At 37.3% G+C, this 15282-nt stretch overlaps 1 protein-coding gene across 1 annotated transcript in view; it reads right to left on the bottom strand.

Moving 5' to 3' along the window:
- Positions 1–551: 551 nt before the first annotated feature.
- The window catches only part of LOC129261306 (uncharacterized), a 72441-nt gene continuing 57710 nt past the window's right edge, over positions 552–15282 (bottom strand). The window contains exons 16-17 of the mRNA XM_064099176.1: positions 10746–15228; positions 552–6593 (exon numbers count right to left, since the gene is read on the bottom strand). Coding sequence (XP_063955246.1) covers positions 6429–6593; positions 10746–15228 — 4648 coding nt within the window. The 3' untranslated portion in view covers positions 552–6428. The remainder of the gene's footprint in view (positions 6594–10745; positions 15229–15282) is intronic.

Genomic DNA, 15282 nt, shown 5'->3' with positions numbered 1-15282 from the left:
TTGACGGACATCTAGTGCAAAGTGTCAATATTGTACTTTGGATATATTTTATTGAATGAACTTGGGTTATTTGAGAAAGGACACATAATGGCGGCTAATATTTCGATATATGAGCTCAGCTTTTGTTACAACCATGTGTAGTAGGTCCATGTTACAACTAAGGAATAACTGCTGATGATTGAATTTTCCTGAAGCGACTTTATGAGTATGGAAAAAAAAGTGGAGAATGAGGGGCAAGAGTGACGTGTTGAGACGGGTCGACATTAATGTATATTGATTTTTAAGACAATCCCTCCCCTCTCATCCCCTATCTCTTTCCCTCTCTCAACCCCGTTTTATCTCTCTTTCACCCCCCCCCCCCCTCATTCCGTCGCCTCCTCTTCCTACCCTCTATCTCTCTTTCTCCTCCCCCTTTCTCAGTGCGCCATACTATGAAGCACGTGCAATGCAACACCCTATATACAAGTTCACTTCCAAACGTCTCACTCATATTTTCATATCACATACCATATCACAAACTAACAGTGCAAAGTCATTTAACAGATACCACCTTGAGATGATTTTACCATTTATTATATAAAAAAGACTTGTTTACTTCAACATGATTTTCTCTGCTTAAATTATATACATATCATAGCAGGCTTTGCAAAATTTGAGGATCAAAACCACTGCTTAAAAATGTAAAAATATTTGGAAAAAACACACTTAGCCATAGAAGTTTTGTTAGTAACTGTTCAATAATGATTTTGAAAATGAAAAGTAAGAATTAATGATAGCAAGTTTCGATGTGATCTTGGAATGTCGACAAAATTTGGTTTCAAATCTTAAACTGCCTTGTGGCAGACTTCCTTCCTTAATTACGGATATTAATTAACACAAATTTTTATGGTATCATATAGGAATGTGACATAAAGAATAATGGCCATTATAGTTTTACAGTATCACATATGCTAGCTGGTGAGCATTTGATTACCACACATAAGTGAAAATACTTCATTCTAGCTATACTCTACAGCCTAAAAACTCTGTTCTCCAACATATTAAATCTTCATCATAGCAAACACAAAATTAATCTACAAGTGAAACAAGTAGCCACATGATGACAGACTGAATAGCCATGATCACTGTGACAACGACACTATTTGCTACAAAATTATGCAATACTCTCCTAAATCCGACTACAATTCCTTCTGAATATCTTCAATTTTTTGTCTAAAAATGTTACAGCACAAACCCTGGACGGAATAGCCTCTATACATACAATATTACCGAAGGCACACAAGCAACAAAACATTAAATAAGTATACATGTATCTTATACACACATAATCTGCAATTTACAAACACTGTCTATCACAAGATAGCTTACAATGCTTAAATGTAGTAGTACAAGAAAGACCCATTTGAACACAAAAGAACTTGAATTTCTCTTGATATTTATATTGTATCACACAGTTTTAACCAGGAACCTAGCATACTATTTGTACAGCATGAACCTTCTCATATAAAAATATATTTTACACACCTACTATGCCATTTTACAATGTTGAGCTTTCGCTCTAAAAGAATGTTTTTAAGAAAGATACCACACCATCCGAGTGAAACTCTAGCATACTCTGTGGAAAAAAGGAATGGCAATGGGGTTATCCCTGGAATATCCCCCTTCTCATCAGAACGGCCTATATTAAAGCAAAGAGACAGAGGGGGAAATAATTAATTTATTAGATTTATATGATAAATTTACTTTTTTCTTTCTTTCAGGCCGATGTGTTAGGAATACTGGAAGTGATTAATGTAAATGGAGATGATATTATATAAGGATATTTTCATCAATGTCGTTTATCTTCTCATTTTGGTTTAATTTATGTATATGTGAGTACAACAGAAATGCCAACACTCACATATCTGAAAGGATAAATCTGTCTATATGTTTGTACATGAATAAATTTTGATGTTAATGATGTAATCCAAAAAGCCTCTCAAAGTTTCCATGAATTACAGCTTTTATCAACGGACGAGAATTTATGCAGAATTCACACAGAATGCATTTGATTTCACATTTACACAACAAGCCAGCTTGATTGCATGGAATACAATCTAAGCCCTGACTATCAATGACTGGATAGGATTTCGATTTGGCAAGCTGGACCTTCTTTCTGGCACTCTCCATATCTGTTCACACTTGCCAATCTATAACAATCTAGGGAGTTTAAATTGAAAGGATTTGACCAAAACTAGGGGGTAAAAATTTGAGCACCATTCCCCCTGATAACCCCCCCCCCCTATGATTGGCAATAGAGTATATATTCTTGGACTTTATTCAGAAAAAATGGTTGTTCTGGTATTAAAAAATACTCCTAGGATAATTTCTTAAAATAGAATTATTCTTAACCCTGAAGCCAATGCTAATGTGTATTGACATACCTCAACCTAAATTTAACCCAATGCACCATGAAATCTGAATTAAATGTTGTGCTCGAGGGGGAGAATTATAAAGAAAGGTCAATTGCAATGCATTAAGTATCAAATTTGTGACCTTACCCCATGCAACAACACATGCCATATCAGCAATATTTCATCTTGACGTAATATTTCATTTTGAATTCCAACAACATAATAATCACTTTATCATTAACAGAACAAAAAATTTCAGCCTTTTGCTGGATACACTCAAACAAAATTTACAGATAAGACACAATGCAAATCTAAATACAGAATACAATTTGAGCAAACACAACATTAACATATCACAGCAAATTTATACAGGCATAATATTTGATTTGTACAATAACTGAAATTCATATTTACGACTCATCTCTGATATTCAATATTCCAATTTACAGAAATCTAAATAATAGCAGACATCCCCCAAATGGAGGATTTTACAAAAATTGAGGAAATTCATTTGCTGATCCACCAAAATATTTTAAGATAATAAAAAAAGAATATTGCATTTGAGCAAGCCAAACCATGCTTTGTTTCAGCCGTTAGGACTAAAACATAATATCGTTCAAAATAAAAGTTGCAACTGAAGTCATTGTACATAATTCAAAGTGTATTTTTCAAATCATAAACCAGTAACACCAAGATAAAACTATAAAGCTAGGAGTATATAACAACCCTATCTAAAAGAAAAAAAGTACTCACTCTTATTAATCTTTTATTTCATTCGGTCATTTTGAATTCATGGTATTTCATACAAGAATGGGTCAATTTGGCCAGATTTGGTCAGTTACATTTCAAAACTCTGTAATCACACATTATTTAGTAGTAATGTAATACATGATCATGCATTAAAAATTAAACAAATGCTGTAAAAACACTCACCAAAACTAGCACCCCTGAAAACATAAATAAATGACATGGCTGAATGCATCTCTTTTACAGAGTAATGAATGATGTGACCATGGCTTCAATATATTACATTTGTATGCAAAACTATTCCATTTTGATTTTGAATAGAAATGCATGTACATATGCAAAACTTGTTCAGTTTTGGTTTTGATAAAAAAATGCATGTTCATGATGATTCCAAATTCTGTATTTTGTAAGAAACATAACATTTGTGCACACTTAAAGCTTACATTATTTTTTGAAAACCATCTGAACCTCATAATGAATAGTCTTGCCAGGGTAAGTTTCCCCTTTAAATAATTTGGTATGCGCTTGCTAATCACAAACATCCAGATCATTCTAAACAATCTGAAAAGATGATTATAAAAAGAGAAATTAACATATAAAAATAAGCTCTACATTTCTAGAAATAAATAGAAAAAGACTTGCACTTTTTATGGGTAAATGTACATAGGAAATCTTGCACGTAAGTGTTTGAAAAGCAGCCTAGAAGCAAATAACTCGCAGCCTATTGGGTAAAAATCAATCAAAAACATATTCACAGGGAATTCAAATAAAGTAAGGCTTTGGCTCTGCAATATGTTACATAATAAAATTCAATATATTTAATGAGAACTAATAAATTCAAATAAAACTAACAATGAACTATATTATGTGTCTTATGATTTCTGAAATGAAGGCATGCAAATATGGGGGGCAAAAAAAAACACACATTGATGATAAATACAGTATCCAAGGTGCTGAACTTTGAAGAGAGAAAATAATTTTCCAAGGTGAAAATGCCACATAGAAATTTTGAAGGAATAAATTTATCACATCAAAGAATGCATGCAACAAAACAAGAATGAAAGTCAAGGTACACAAATAAAGTGCGATCTGTAACTTGAATGAAAGATATGTCTAGCTACAATTTCTCCTATTTATATGATATACTGTCTATTTTTTTTAAGTTGATAGAAAAACATTATGACTTATTTGAAATGTTAGAATTATCACTATGATATTGATATGTCTGCATGTTGACCCATTATAATGAAATAAATATCTTGTGAGAAAAAAAATGTGATTTTTTCTTCAACAGTTATGAAAAATCCAGCACATGACACATGACAATAGGAAAAATAGGAGAACAATGGCTTCTTCTGACTAATCTTTTTATCTAAATTTGATTAAAAACCTATTTGCCAAATTTATCGTCTTGATGCAACATATTACCAAAGCAGCATTTTCAAGAAGTGACTTAATTTACGAGCAATTTTGTTTCATCCATCATGAATGTAGACAAAACGTTGCTCTGACACCGAGTTTCTTTTCCGTACAGGTGAGGGCGCAAACCTATGCCGTCTGGATCTCAATAAATATAATTATTTGAAACTATTCTAAATTGTAAACATTCCTTTTCTAAGGCGTTTCGATATCGGTCAGCGCACCATCGCAGTATTGAACCAATGACCTAATATTCAGTAGGAAACATCTCTACCTCACGACCATCATTAGTGATTCTAAACCACTGATACCAGGTCAGAGGTCAAAGGGCATTAGTGTATGCTGCCTTGACTGCAATATACTTAATCATTTGAAAGCATTCTAATTGTAAACATGATTGTTTTTATATTTACGTTTCTACTATATTAATGATAATGAAAAGAATTTTCAGTTTTTACATAGCACTTATCACATTGGAAAAAAAGTTTCTAAGCACTCTACAGATATATTATTACCCCGGACACTGGATTTCCTTTTACTAAACTTAAGTATTTTAACTTATCCTTTCTTGTGACCTTTCATTTTTCATCTGAAAATAAGGGTGTTTGTAACCATTATCGCAAAGATTTCACTGGTAATGCCTTTGCATTCCAAATCCATTTCAAATCATGAACTTCCAGTGACAATAAATTACCCTATCAAGCTTAACCATTCTACCCAGCCTCTATCACTCTTAAGAGGTGGCTGCAGAGTAGACTAAACAAGTAAAACCTGCCAGTCAACTTACGAGAAAATAAATACATGGGACAATGTCATACGTCCCATACGAGTGCTTGCCCTGTTGAGGCTGATCACTAAACAATGATAGAATATCTTGCCTCGTATAGGGGACGCCATGTCTAGGTCTTATTTGCTCAACAAATAAGAAATGCTAACTTGAATCGTGCAAATCGGAATTGAAGTATGCTTGAAAAGCGTCCAGCGCTGGGTAACTGTTTACTAGGAATCTCAATGATTTTTCTCGATATTCAAAATATGTTTTATCCTTTATCTACACAAACCTTACACGTCAAAAATAAAAACTCTAAATCTATTTCTGTACACAATGTTTTGTGACTGAATAAACAGCCAATGACCAAGAAGATCATTAACTTGAAGTTATTGTAAAACATGATCTAAAAGATAATAGTTATAAAAAAACAAAAGCCAGCACCCAAATCATATACTGAATAACAGTGACGTAGTATTCTGAAAAAGGAATTTCTTTTAAAAGAAAGATACACTGTGAAGTAAAAAAAAAATGCAATCAGAAATAAGAGGCAAAAGCACCAATTTTGAAAGAACAGCTGTTCATAAAGACCATTTCTTTAAAAGACCATCTACTTTAAAACACATTTGTAAGAATAGGACTCATAATATCAAAATTAATCTGCATCCAAATAATAATCTGAATAAAAGTGACTCAGTAATGTGAATACAGATTTTCTTTTAAAAGAAAGAAATGTTAAGGGTGAAAAAAAAAAAACGAAATAAAAGAAACAGCACCTTTCTCAAAGAACAACTGCTCATAAAAACCATTCTCTTTAAAAATAGAAATGTTGGATGATAATCTTTTATAATCCAACTTTTCTAGGACAAATGAAATTATCAGACATGGGAGATTATACAGAATTAAATTTTGATGCCACCATGGATAATAGGTCCATGATGCAACAGAGATTTCCAACAACATCGGGGGGGGGGAGGGGGGGGGAGCATTTCATGGAAAAATCTACTGCAAATCCTTGAATCTGATTGGCTAAGAGCAAATTAGTCGGTGAAAATCACTGACAAACTTTTCATGAAAACACTCCCCCACTTGTGCTGCTGTCAGTGTTGAAGCATTCGCAGACTTCTCATGAGGGCGGATAGCAGAGCGGCCATCGTCTGGGCTTTTCGGAGCAGCTGTTGCATCCTGGGATCACTCAGAGGCTTCCCATGAGCCTCGCTGGCTGCTGCAAGGGTAGCGGCAAAATTCCTGGCCACGTCTTCCACCTGCAAGCAGAAATGAAGTCATCTCATTAGAATGCATGCTGTCATAATAATGTGCAAGATTGATAGCTTACATGCCTTTACATGTCCGTGTGCAATAAAAGAACAATAGGGATAACATGGCTTCTTAACCCCCACGCAAAATGTTTCAACCACGCCGCTCTCCCCCATCCCCCCCCCCCTGGCAGTGAGAGGGGTCCAAATAAGCCGGCTCTTATAGAGTTAAAGGGCAATAGTGCAGTGCTGGGAAATGAACCTCAAACCTTAGACACTCAGGTGCTTCAGACCACTCAACCACACATAGTTTCCACTATCATTTTGGTGTGAATTGTCCCCCCCCCCAAAAAAAAAAAAATAAAAAAAAAAATAGATAGATAAATAAATAAATGAATAAATAAACAAATTTTTAAAAAATGATGGATGGATGGATAAAACAAAAATGAAAGTAATGAATAAATTGTTTTTTTTTAATATTAATATTAAATTACATTAAATAAAATCAATTAAAAAAATAAGAAAAAAACAAACTAACTGGTGCATATTTTTAAAAAGAGCATATCTAAACAAAAACAAAACTAAAAGGATACATTAAATCAACTATATGTGTACTCTCCATTTATTCCTGGAAATATACTCAATGAAAAAAGAAGAGTGGAAGTGACCTACTTTACATCAACCCAGTGTTATAAATGGCGAATTAACATTTCCTTAGCATATGGACTTTATTTTCCCCTTTATTGGAGATGGACGGTCCTGGATATTCCATGAGTCAACAACATCAGTTTCCACTAAAAATTGATTTCTTAACAAGCGCAACTCATCAATTCATCATTCAAGAGTCATTTATATTCATGCAATCATGTCACATAACCCAAAGCACAATTTTCATGCGAAGTCTGTTTTAAAAGCATTGTCATACCACCTTTTCACACGGTATCAAAATCGTACAGTAATTTGAATGATTCCAGTGAAAAATAATTCTAATGACAAATTTTTAGCACGTGTAAAACCAAACTAGAATCAGAAACGCTAATCACAATTACAAATTCAAATTCTACTACGGAGGTGAATTCCAGTTAAGTTTCACTCCAATTACAGTACGGATTTTACGTATGAAAGGGTTGACCTCTAAATCATCTTTTGAGGGGCGGAGCGTAAGTGACCTTTCAAGCACTTCCGTAGATAATATAATTGTCATGCACTCATCGTAGTTTCTTTTTGCGATGCAGTGCTTTGATTGGGTTTGATTGACAAGTCACCAATGGTACGATGATTCTAAAGACGAATTGGAATCATCAATACAATGATGATTCAAGATTATCGTGTGAAAAGGCCCATCGTCAGGCAGGAGCAATTTTACTGCTTCTTCCTAGCTAACTTATTAACAGGGAAGTTGAGAATGGAATGGAGAACTTATAAATTGGAATGTGCTTGAATAATGCCTATGACCCAATGAATAATACCTAATGTTGGTGCTTTTATAATAAATGGATGTATGGATGGATCGATTCGATCGAATGATTGATTGGTATTATGTAGATTGATTGATTGATTTTGTTATTGATTGCTTTGATTGACTGAATGAAGGCATTGTAAATATAAAAAAAGAAATATGATTTTAAACTCAATTTTGCGATACCACATTGACATAAACATATATGAAATTACTCATTTCTGTAAATGCTCACTACAAACTCAAGAAATCAACATTATACAACTCCCATTGAAATTGAAACTAAAAACAATGTGAACAGCTAAAATAAGAAAATCTCTACTGATATATAAGATGTATTTCTATATTTATCTGGATGCAAGGTCAAATGAACTCTGGACGTAATATCAATGGCCCTTATTCTGAAGTCCGGTTAAATTTAAACTCTGGTTTTAAGTTGTGGTTTAACTATGGAAAGCCAGTTGTGACATAAATCTATAACAGTAGAGGTTCAATGTATCAGCTCATTTGACTCCCAAAACATTATCAACTGCCTGGGAAGGATAAGTATGACAATAGTCTTCACCATTAATAATTAGTGAAGAGCACAGTTAACATGAGAAGCATTCCCTGCAAACAAAATTTTGAAACGTTTGGCTTCCCATACTTTTAGCACAGAGTTAGACCATGGTCTAAGTTAAACCCGACTTCCGAATACAGGCCAATGAAAATAGATTACTCGACAAACACGATGAAACTACAATGTGAAGTATTTAACATGACATGAATTCATTCAGGCTTTGGGCTTAAAAACAATATCAACACCCCACAAACTTCAAGTCCAAAACAAAATACAATAACCTTTCACTATGCCGTGATAATGCTACACGTGTATAATTCATTATGACATTATGTGACAGCACTATTTAAATGCAGATTTATCTTAAAATAAAAGTGCATGCTTATCGAACATTTAGAATGTTACAAAGTGATTGAAATAATATGCATGATTTGTGAATGAGCATTCCACATAACAAATGGCAAAATGTTTTTATCTTTTGAGGATCTTGTGTATTCATTCAACAATTAGCAATTTTTGCTTTGTGCTCATGCTGCATAAGCAACAGATATATATTTTATTTTATTATTGATGACTAATCACTGATAAGGTTTACCTTTTCACATGTTTGAATTCTAAGAATCCTTTCAGAGCTGTAGGTTTGAAGTAATTAAATCGATATGCAAAATATATATATATGAATCAAAACAATAATAAATCTACAGGAGAAACCTGCCTATAAATTGAGGTCAATAAATCAAATTGAGATGGAGGGAAGAAAAGTGTGACATTTTTATATTTACCTAAAAAGGACAAAATTATGGAATTTAAAGAGTGACAAGATTTCATGAATATTTTATATCATCATCTTGGCGCATTCCATACAAATGGTGTAAAATGTTGGGGTAAAGACCACTGTGCTGCCCCCAGAGCTGCCAACCTGAGCGAGAACATTTCAGTATTCCTAAAGCCGAAAATCAGTATTTTAGTAATACAGAAATCTGCATACTAATTACTGAAATTCAGTACAACTGGCAGCTCTGTGCCCTCATTCCTGTTATGGTTGAGATCGAATGACCCTTTAATCCATAATAGCAATCCCACCATTTACAGCATAAGGTTGAAATTTTCTAAAATTTCCTTGGCTCCCTTGGGTAAAAAAAATCTAAATGCTGTTCCACTGTGCGATGATACTCCCAGATTCTTTCAATTAAGCTGTGTGGTTGAGGAAAAATACTAAATAACTGCTGGACATATTACTGTCTGCTACTTTGCTTAGACTTGTAAATTACAACAGGGGCACACCTAACTAAAATCAAATGATTGACTAATTCAAATATAAATAATCTTTAAACTCAAATCTGAGAAGAGTATGGTGGCTCTAATGGGCCTAGATGTGCATGAATTATTATTAAAGCGTAGATCTAGCGGTAAGGCCCTCCCCCCCAAAAAAAAAAAAAAAAAAAAAACAAGTGGAAAATATTCTTAAGTTTGTGCCTTGATAAGGAGCCAAATTGCAGAGAGAGGTGAAATTAAATGAAGCAGAACACTGCAAATCAGTCGTAACTTACTTTTTGGCAGTACAGAAGAGCATTTGGGACTTCGTTCTAGATTTTGAGTCATGGTTACCCAATTTCAAAACTGACATGATCATTATGAATACTCACAAAATACATTAAATGTTCTGTCATTTTGGAAAAGACCGTGATTTCACAATTTACATTTAAGATAAAAATTTACAACTATTCATTTCAAAGACTTTATAGCACTTTGTATATAGGAACACTTATATTCCAGGAAGTAAAAAATTTTGTGATTGTTTAGTCACAAAGCCTTGTGAAATGTTCTGCATTGCTTTCTATGGACCCATTAAAATTTGAACTTAAATCGATTAACCTGAATAAGATGTTGGTAGGTTGATTTATTCGGGGGAACTTTCATGATTTGTTACTTAATCAGCATGTTCACAAGATGATATCATTTATTATTTAGGTTTATGTGTAGGAATGGCCACATACAGAAGTTTGAATTCTACTAGCTATTTGTACAAAATCTAAAAGACTCGAGGGGTTAATGAAGTCATGGAAAGGAAGAGGAATGAAGTCAGTAGTCCATTTGGGGGATTTGGATAGGGTACAGGTGTCGATCTGAAACCAAACCTTACCTTTTTGCCAAGGTTCTTTGCTTGGGAAGGCGAAGACATCACGTCCATGGAGGCCTGAGTAGCGGAGCATAGCCTAGCCAAGGTGTGCATGCTGCTGTTGGTACAGTCCTTGAGCTGCTGTCCCGGCTGACCTGCTGCACTCACCACCATTTTGGTGTTGCTGGTGAACTCCCGCACCTCTGACAACAGGCTGTCCTTTGACTGTCGGAACTGCCGTGCATTTGGCTGACACTCCACTCTGGAGATGCTGTCCCTCATGTCATCAGCAAGAAGTTCAATGTCCTGAATGGCCCGGCTGATGGCCAGTTCCCCAGAGTAGTCTCTGCTTTCGATATCCATTATAAAGTTCTCATTGTTATTCCCATTGCAGTACTGATTATCAACGTCTGAACTGTTCTCTTCCGCTTTGGGGAAGTCTGGAGGGTTTGTCATTGGCAGGGGAGGTGGTGTTGGAGACGAGACTTCAGTGTCTGTATCACAGCAGCTATCAGGACTCGGTACAGGCTCGGGGGATGTAACAGGAGAGGAAGCTGGTATTGGTGAGATCGGTCCAGTCTGGATGTACATTTTGGTTGAAAGTTTGCTCAGACTTGCTGCCTTGAGGACGGGAGGATTGGAGGGTCTAGGTGGAGGCGGTCTCCTGGGATGGTAGAAAGGTGGAGGGTAGCTGTCAGTCAGGCTTATCAAAGATGATGGACGTCCCTTTAGGGTACCACCCTGTCTGAGGTCAGGCGATCCCTTTGGAGTTTCCATATCAGACTCCGAAGTTGAATCCTCGCTATTGCTTTTCATCATGTTCATTGAGAAAGACCTGGCTCGTACTTCCAAGCTGTAATCTGGTTTTGTGCAGAACTCCACTGACTCAGACCTCTGAAAGATGCCCCGACCAACTTTCTCTGTGTTGCTATCATTATCTGACACTTCCTTCATCGTATTACCAATATCCCCTGGGTTGTCACATGTAGCTGATGGCCAAAGAGCCTTCAGTGGTTTCCTAGACTTTGATTTGGAGCGACTACTGCCGGAATTTCCCTTGAATGAACCTTGCTTGAATGGGAGTGCATCTTTGAACTGCCCCCAGGTTTTACTTTTATTTGGTGTAAATAATTTAGACAATGAACCTGTGAAAGACTGCCTCTTGTTTAATGATGGTGAGTTAGTTGCAGATGAACTCCTTTTGGAAAATCGGGGAGAAGATTTCTCCGAAGTAGCAGTTGATGCAGTTGCAGTTATCTTTGGTTTGGGTAGGGGAGCCGGAGGGGCTTTTCGATGTGGAACCAGTTTACCAGAATCCTTTGTCGGAGAAGACTCTGAAAAAGTATGACTGCGTGTCACAGGTTTGCCACTCTTCTGGATTTCTGGCACATCCCCATTGACTTCAACATTACAAGTGTCGCCATCAGATTGAAGTCTTGTCACATCTGGTTGTACAGAATGATCAATATCAACGTTTGTTTCTGGTGGAATGGCGAAGGACTTTGGGAGAGTGGCAAATCTTTCAGGACTCCTTTTCACATGAGATGTATATATATTGGTGCTTTCAAACCTGGAAGCTTTGGCTGCAATACTTGGAGCTTTGTACCGCCTCCGAGGAGGTGGCTGGGGTGGCTGAGGAGCAGGATTCTTCAGCTTGAGTTGAAGATCCTTGGGCCTTGCAGGTTTAGGCGGTTTGGGAGGTACACTCGGCTTGCCACCCATTATCTTTGGTCTGACTGCAGGCTTCTGTGGTTCACTTTCATCCACCATTGATATAATACTTTCTAGGCATGCCTGAACTTCAGGCCCATTTCCTGTGTTAACATTGGCTGTACTTTGAGCATCTAAGACTCCAGAGAAATGGTTTTCTACACCAGCTAAAGATGTTTCAGATGGGGAGGTCACTGAAATCTGGTCTTGGTCTGGCTGGTGGAATCCACTGTCCACACTCCCCTGCAGCTTGCTCTGTTGAATACCGCGAGGCTTTGAGTCCAAGTCGAGAGGAGAATTCAACGGTCTGTCATAACTAGGGGTCGATAGGTTTGATGAGCTTGATGCACTTGGAGATATGCCGTTGGAAATTATAGCATCTAGGATGCTTGCAACCTTGTGCTCTGGAGAACCATGGCCTCTCAAACACCCGTAACTATCATATTGAACCTCTTCATCCTCATCACTTCCAGCATGATCTAGACTTGAGCAAGCAAGCCTTGGAGTAACATCATCTTCACTTTCTTCGGCTTCATTACAGTTCCCAATCTCATTCGTTAAATCCTCACCATTATCGAATTCCAAATGGGTCAGATCTTCAGGAGTCTCTTCTTCAACAGACTTGCCTTGTTCTGTACGATGAATATCACTCAAGGCATTTGACAAGGTGAGCTCTAAGAGTTCTTTAAGACCAGCTTCTTCCTCAAGGTCTCCTATATCTGACTCAAGGCCTTTGTCCTGGTCATTATCATATCCATTGCTTGGAAGGACAATATCCCCTTCCTCTATTTGTTCAGAGTCTTTCAAATCAGGAAGTGATAAGCTCAGGTTTATCTCTGCGTTGGATTGAACACTGGTATCAAGTACTTCTGGTGCATCCTGTTCATCTGATGAAGGCATTTTTAACAAACCCAGTAAAGTTGCGAGTTCCCCGGGGGCTTCTACTTCTTGAGCAACACCTTCATTTGACTTGTCTGTGAGCATGTCTATCTTGCTCTTGTCACCTTCATCAATACTGTCTCCCAGACTCATCTTTGGTAACACATTATCTATAGTACCTTCATCGAACCCTTCTAATGGTGGAGGTGGGAGGATAGCCTGAAGAAGTTCTTCATCAATCTCTCCACTATCCATAAGCGGGGGAGGTTGCACAACTAAAGTAGCGATGAGCGCCTCAATGTCGTCCACATAGCCCCCTATCCCTGCACTTGTTTCCGTTGCTGCAAGTGAAGGGAGGACATCATCAATGCTCTGATGCTGTACTGAAGGGGCCCTGTCCTCTCCCAAATGAACATCAATAGCACTAAGGTTTGGACTGCTACCGTGCAGGGTCGAAGTACTTTCAGTATCTGAGCTAGTTGCACAGCCCGCTGCACAACCGTACTGCTCATGGGTCTCCTCATCCTTGAGGGAAATAGTACTGTTCAATTCAGGCTCCACTAAAACTACTGAATGATTCAAACTTGATGGAGTATCAAATGGTGCATAGTCTCTAGGTGACTGGAAAATGCTGGCATGCTCTGTATTATTTGTGTCAATCTCCGAAGAAATCGTCTCATTTCCAGAGTCTGACTCGCATTCGTTATCAGGACTCCTTGCCGATGCTTGGAGCGACTCCTTAGGTTCTTCAAGACTGGCATTTAGTGCCACCAGGGCTGCTATCTGCATGCCATGTGCTTCATCAGAGGTTTCCATTGGTGATGTTAACAAAGATTCTGGAGAGCTTGTATCTATGACTGATACTGGTATATCATCTTCATCATCTCCCTCCTCTTCCTGCTTATCTGCTCTCTGATCATCCATCTCACTCCCTTCCTTCTCAACTTCATCACCATCATCATCATTGAATCCTGGTAAGTCCAGTTCGACATCGCTTTCATTTCCCAAGGGTAGCAAGTCACTGTCATCTTCAACACTAGGAGATATATCATCAGCCTCAGAACCGACGTGGAACTCCACTTTATGGACTCCACTTGAGTCCACATCATCCAAAAAGACATCTTCATAGGCATCATAACTCTTTGAGGGTGAAAGGTCTGAATCAAAATCAAAATCGCCAATGTTTGTCAAATCAATAATGTCACTGTCAAAGCTCTTAGAGTGATCCACTGTGTCCTCAGAAGACCCTTGACTATCTTCACTATCCCTACGTCTTTGCAACCTGGGACTAATCTTCCGGTGCTGTATCAAAATGGAATCCCTTGCTCTTAATCTGGAGTTTGGCCTTTCCTCGTTACCTTCTTCCATCATAGGATTATCTTCAACAGAATGCAATGAATCGCTTTCACTTTCCAGACTTCTATCCGGGCTAGGAGATGAGCTAATAAATTTCACTTCAGTGGCAGTTACATTTTCAGAGTCATTGGATGCCACAGTGTCTTTCACATTGAACTTCATGCCGGTGATCGATCTAAAGATCTTTTTACTGATTCCTTCTGTGAGCGACCTGTCTCTCTTCTTGGCATTCCCAAACTTTTTTGGTTTTGTTTCATTTTTCCTGTTACTGTCAATTGCAGAAGCACCACTAGAGATAGAGAGGCTACCATCACTCTCGGGACTTGAGGTTCCACTACTCAAGAGGGACAGAATCTCCTCCTCTTTTTCGCTGTCGGCCTTCTCCTCAGAGAACTGGCTGTCTTCTGAAAGAGGAGAGGAGTCGTCCAGCGCGGATGGCGATACCTCAGGCTCTGCCGTATCTGTCTCATCTTCCGCATGAACAGTTTCACCAGCATTTTCATCATTATCATGTTCCTCTGCAGATTCAGGTATGTTTTGAAGTCGATCACTCTTGGTCAAGCTGGAAATACAAAGGAGAAAGAAAACAAGAAGACAGTCTAAATAATACTGGTTA

This window comes from Lytechinus pictus, chromosome 5 (genome assembly GCF_037042905.1).
Source record: "Lytechinus pictus isolate F3 Inbred chromosome 5, Lp3.0, whole genome shotgun sequence".
NCBI classification, from domain to species: Eukaryota; Metazoa; Echinodermata; class Echinoidea; order Temnopleuroida; family Toxopneustidae; genus Lytechinus; species Lytechinus pictus.
Note: the sequence above shows the minus strand (reverse complement) of the source record. Positions and strands in the feature narration are given on the sequence as shown.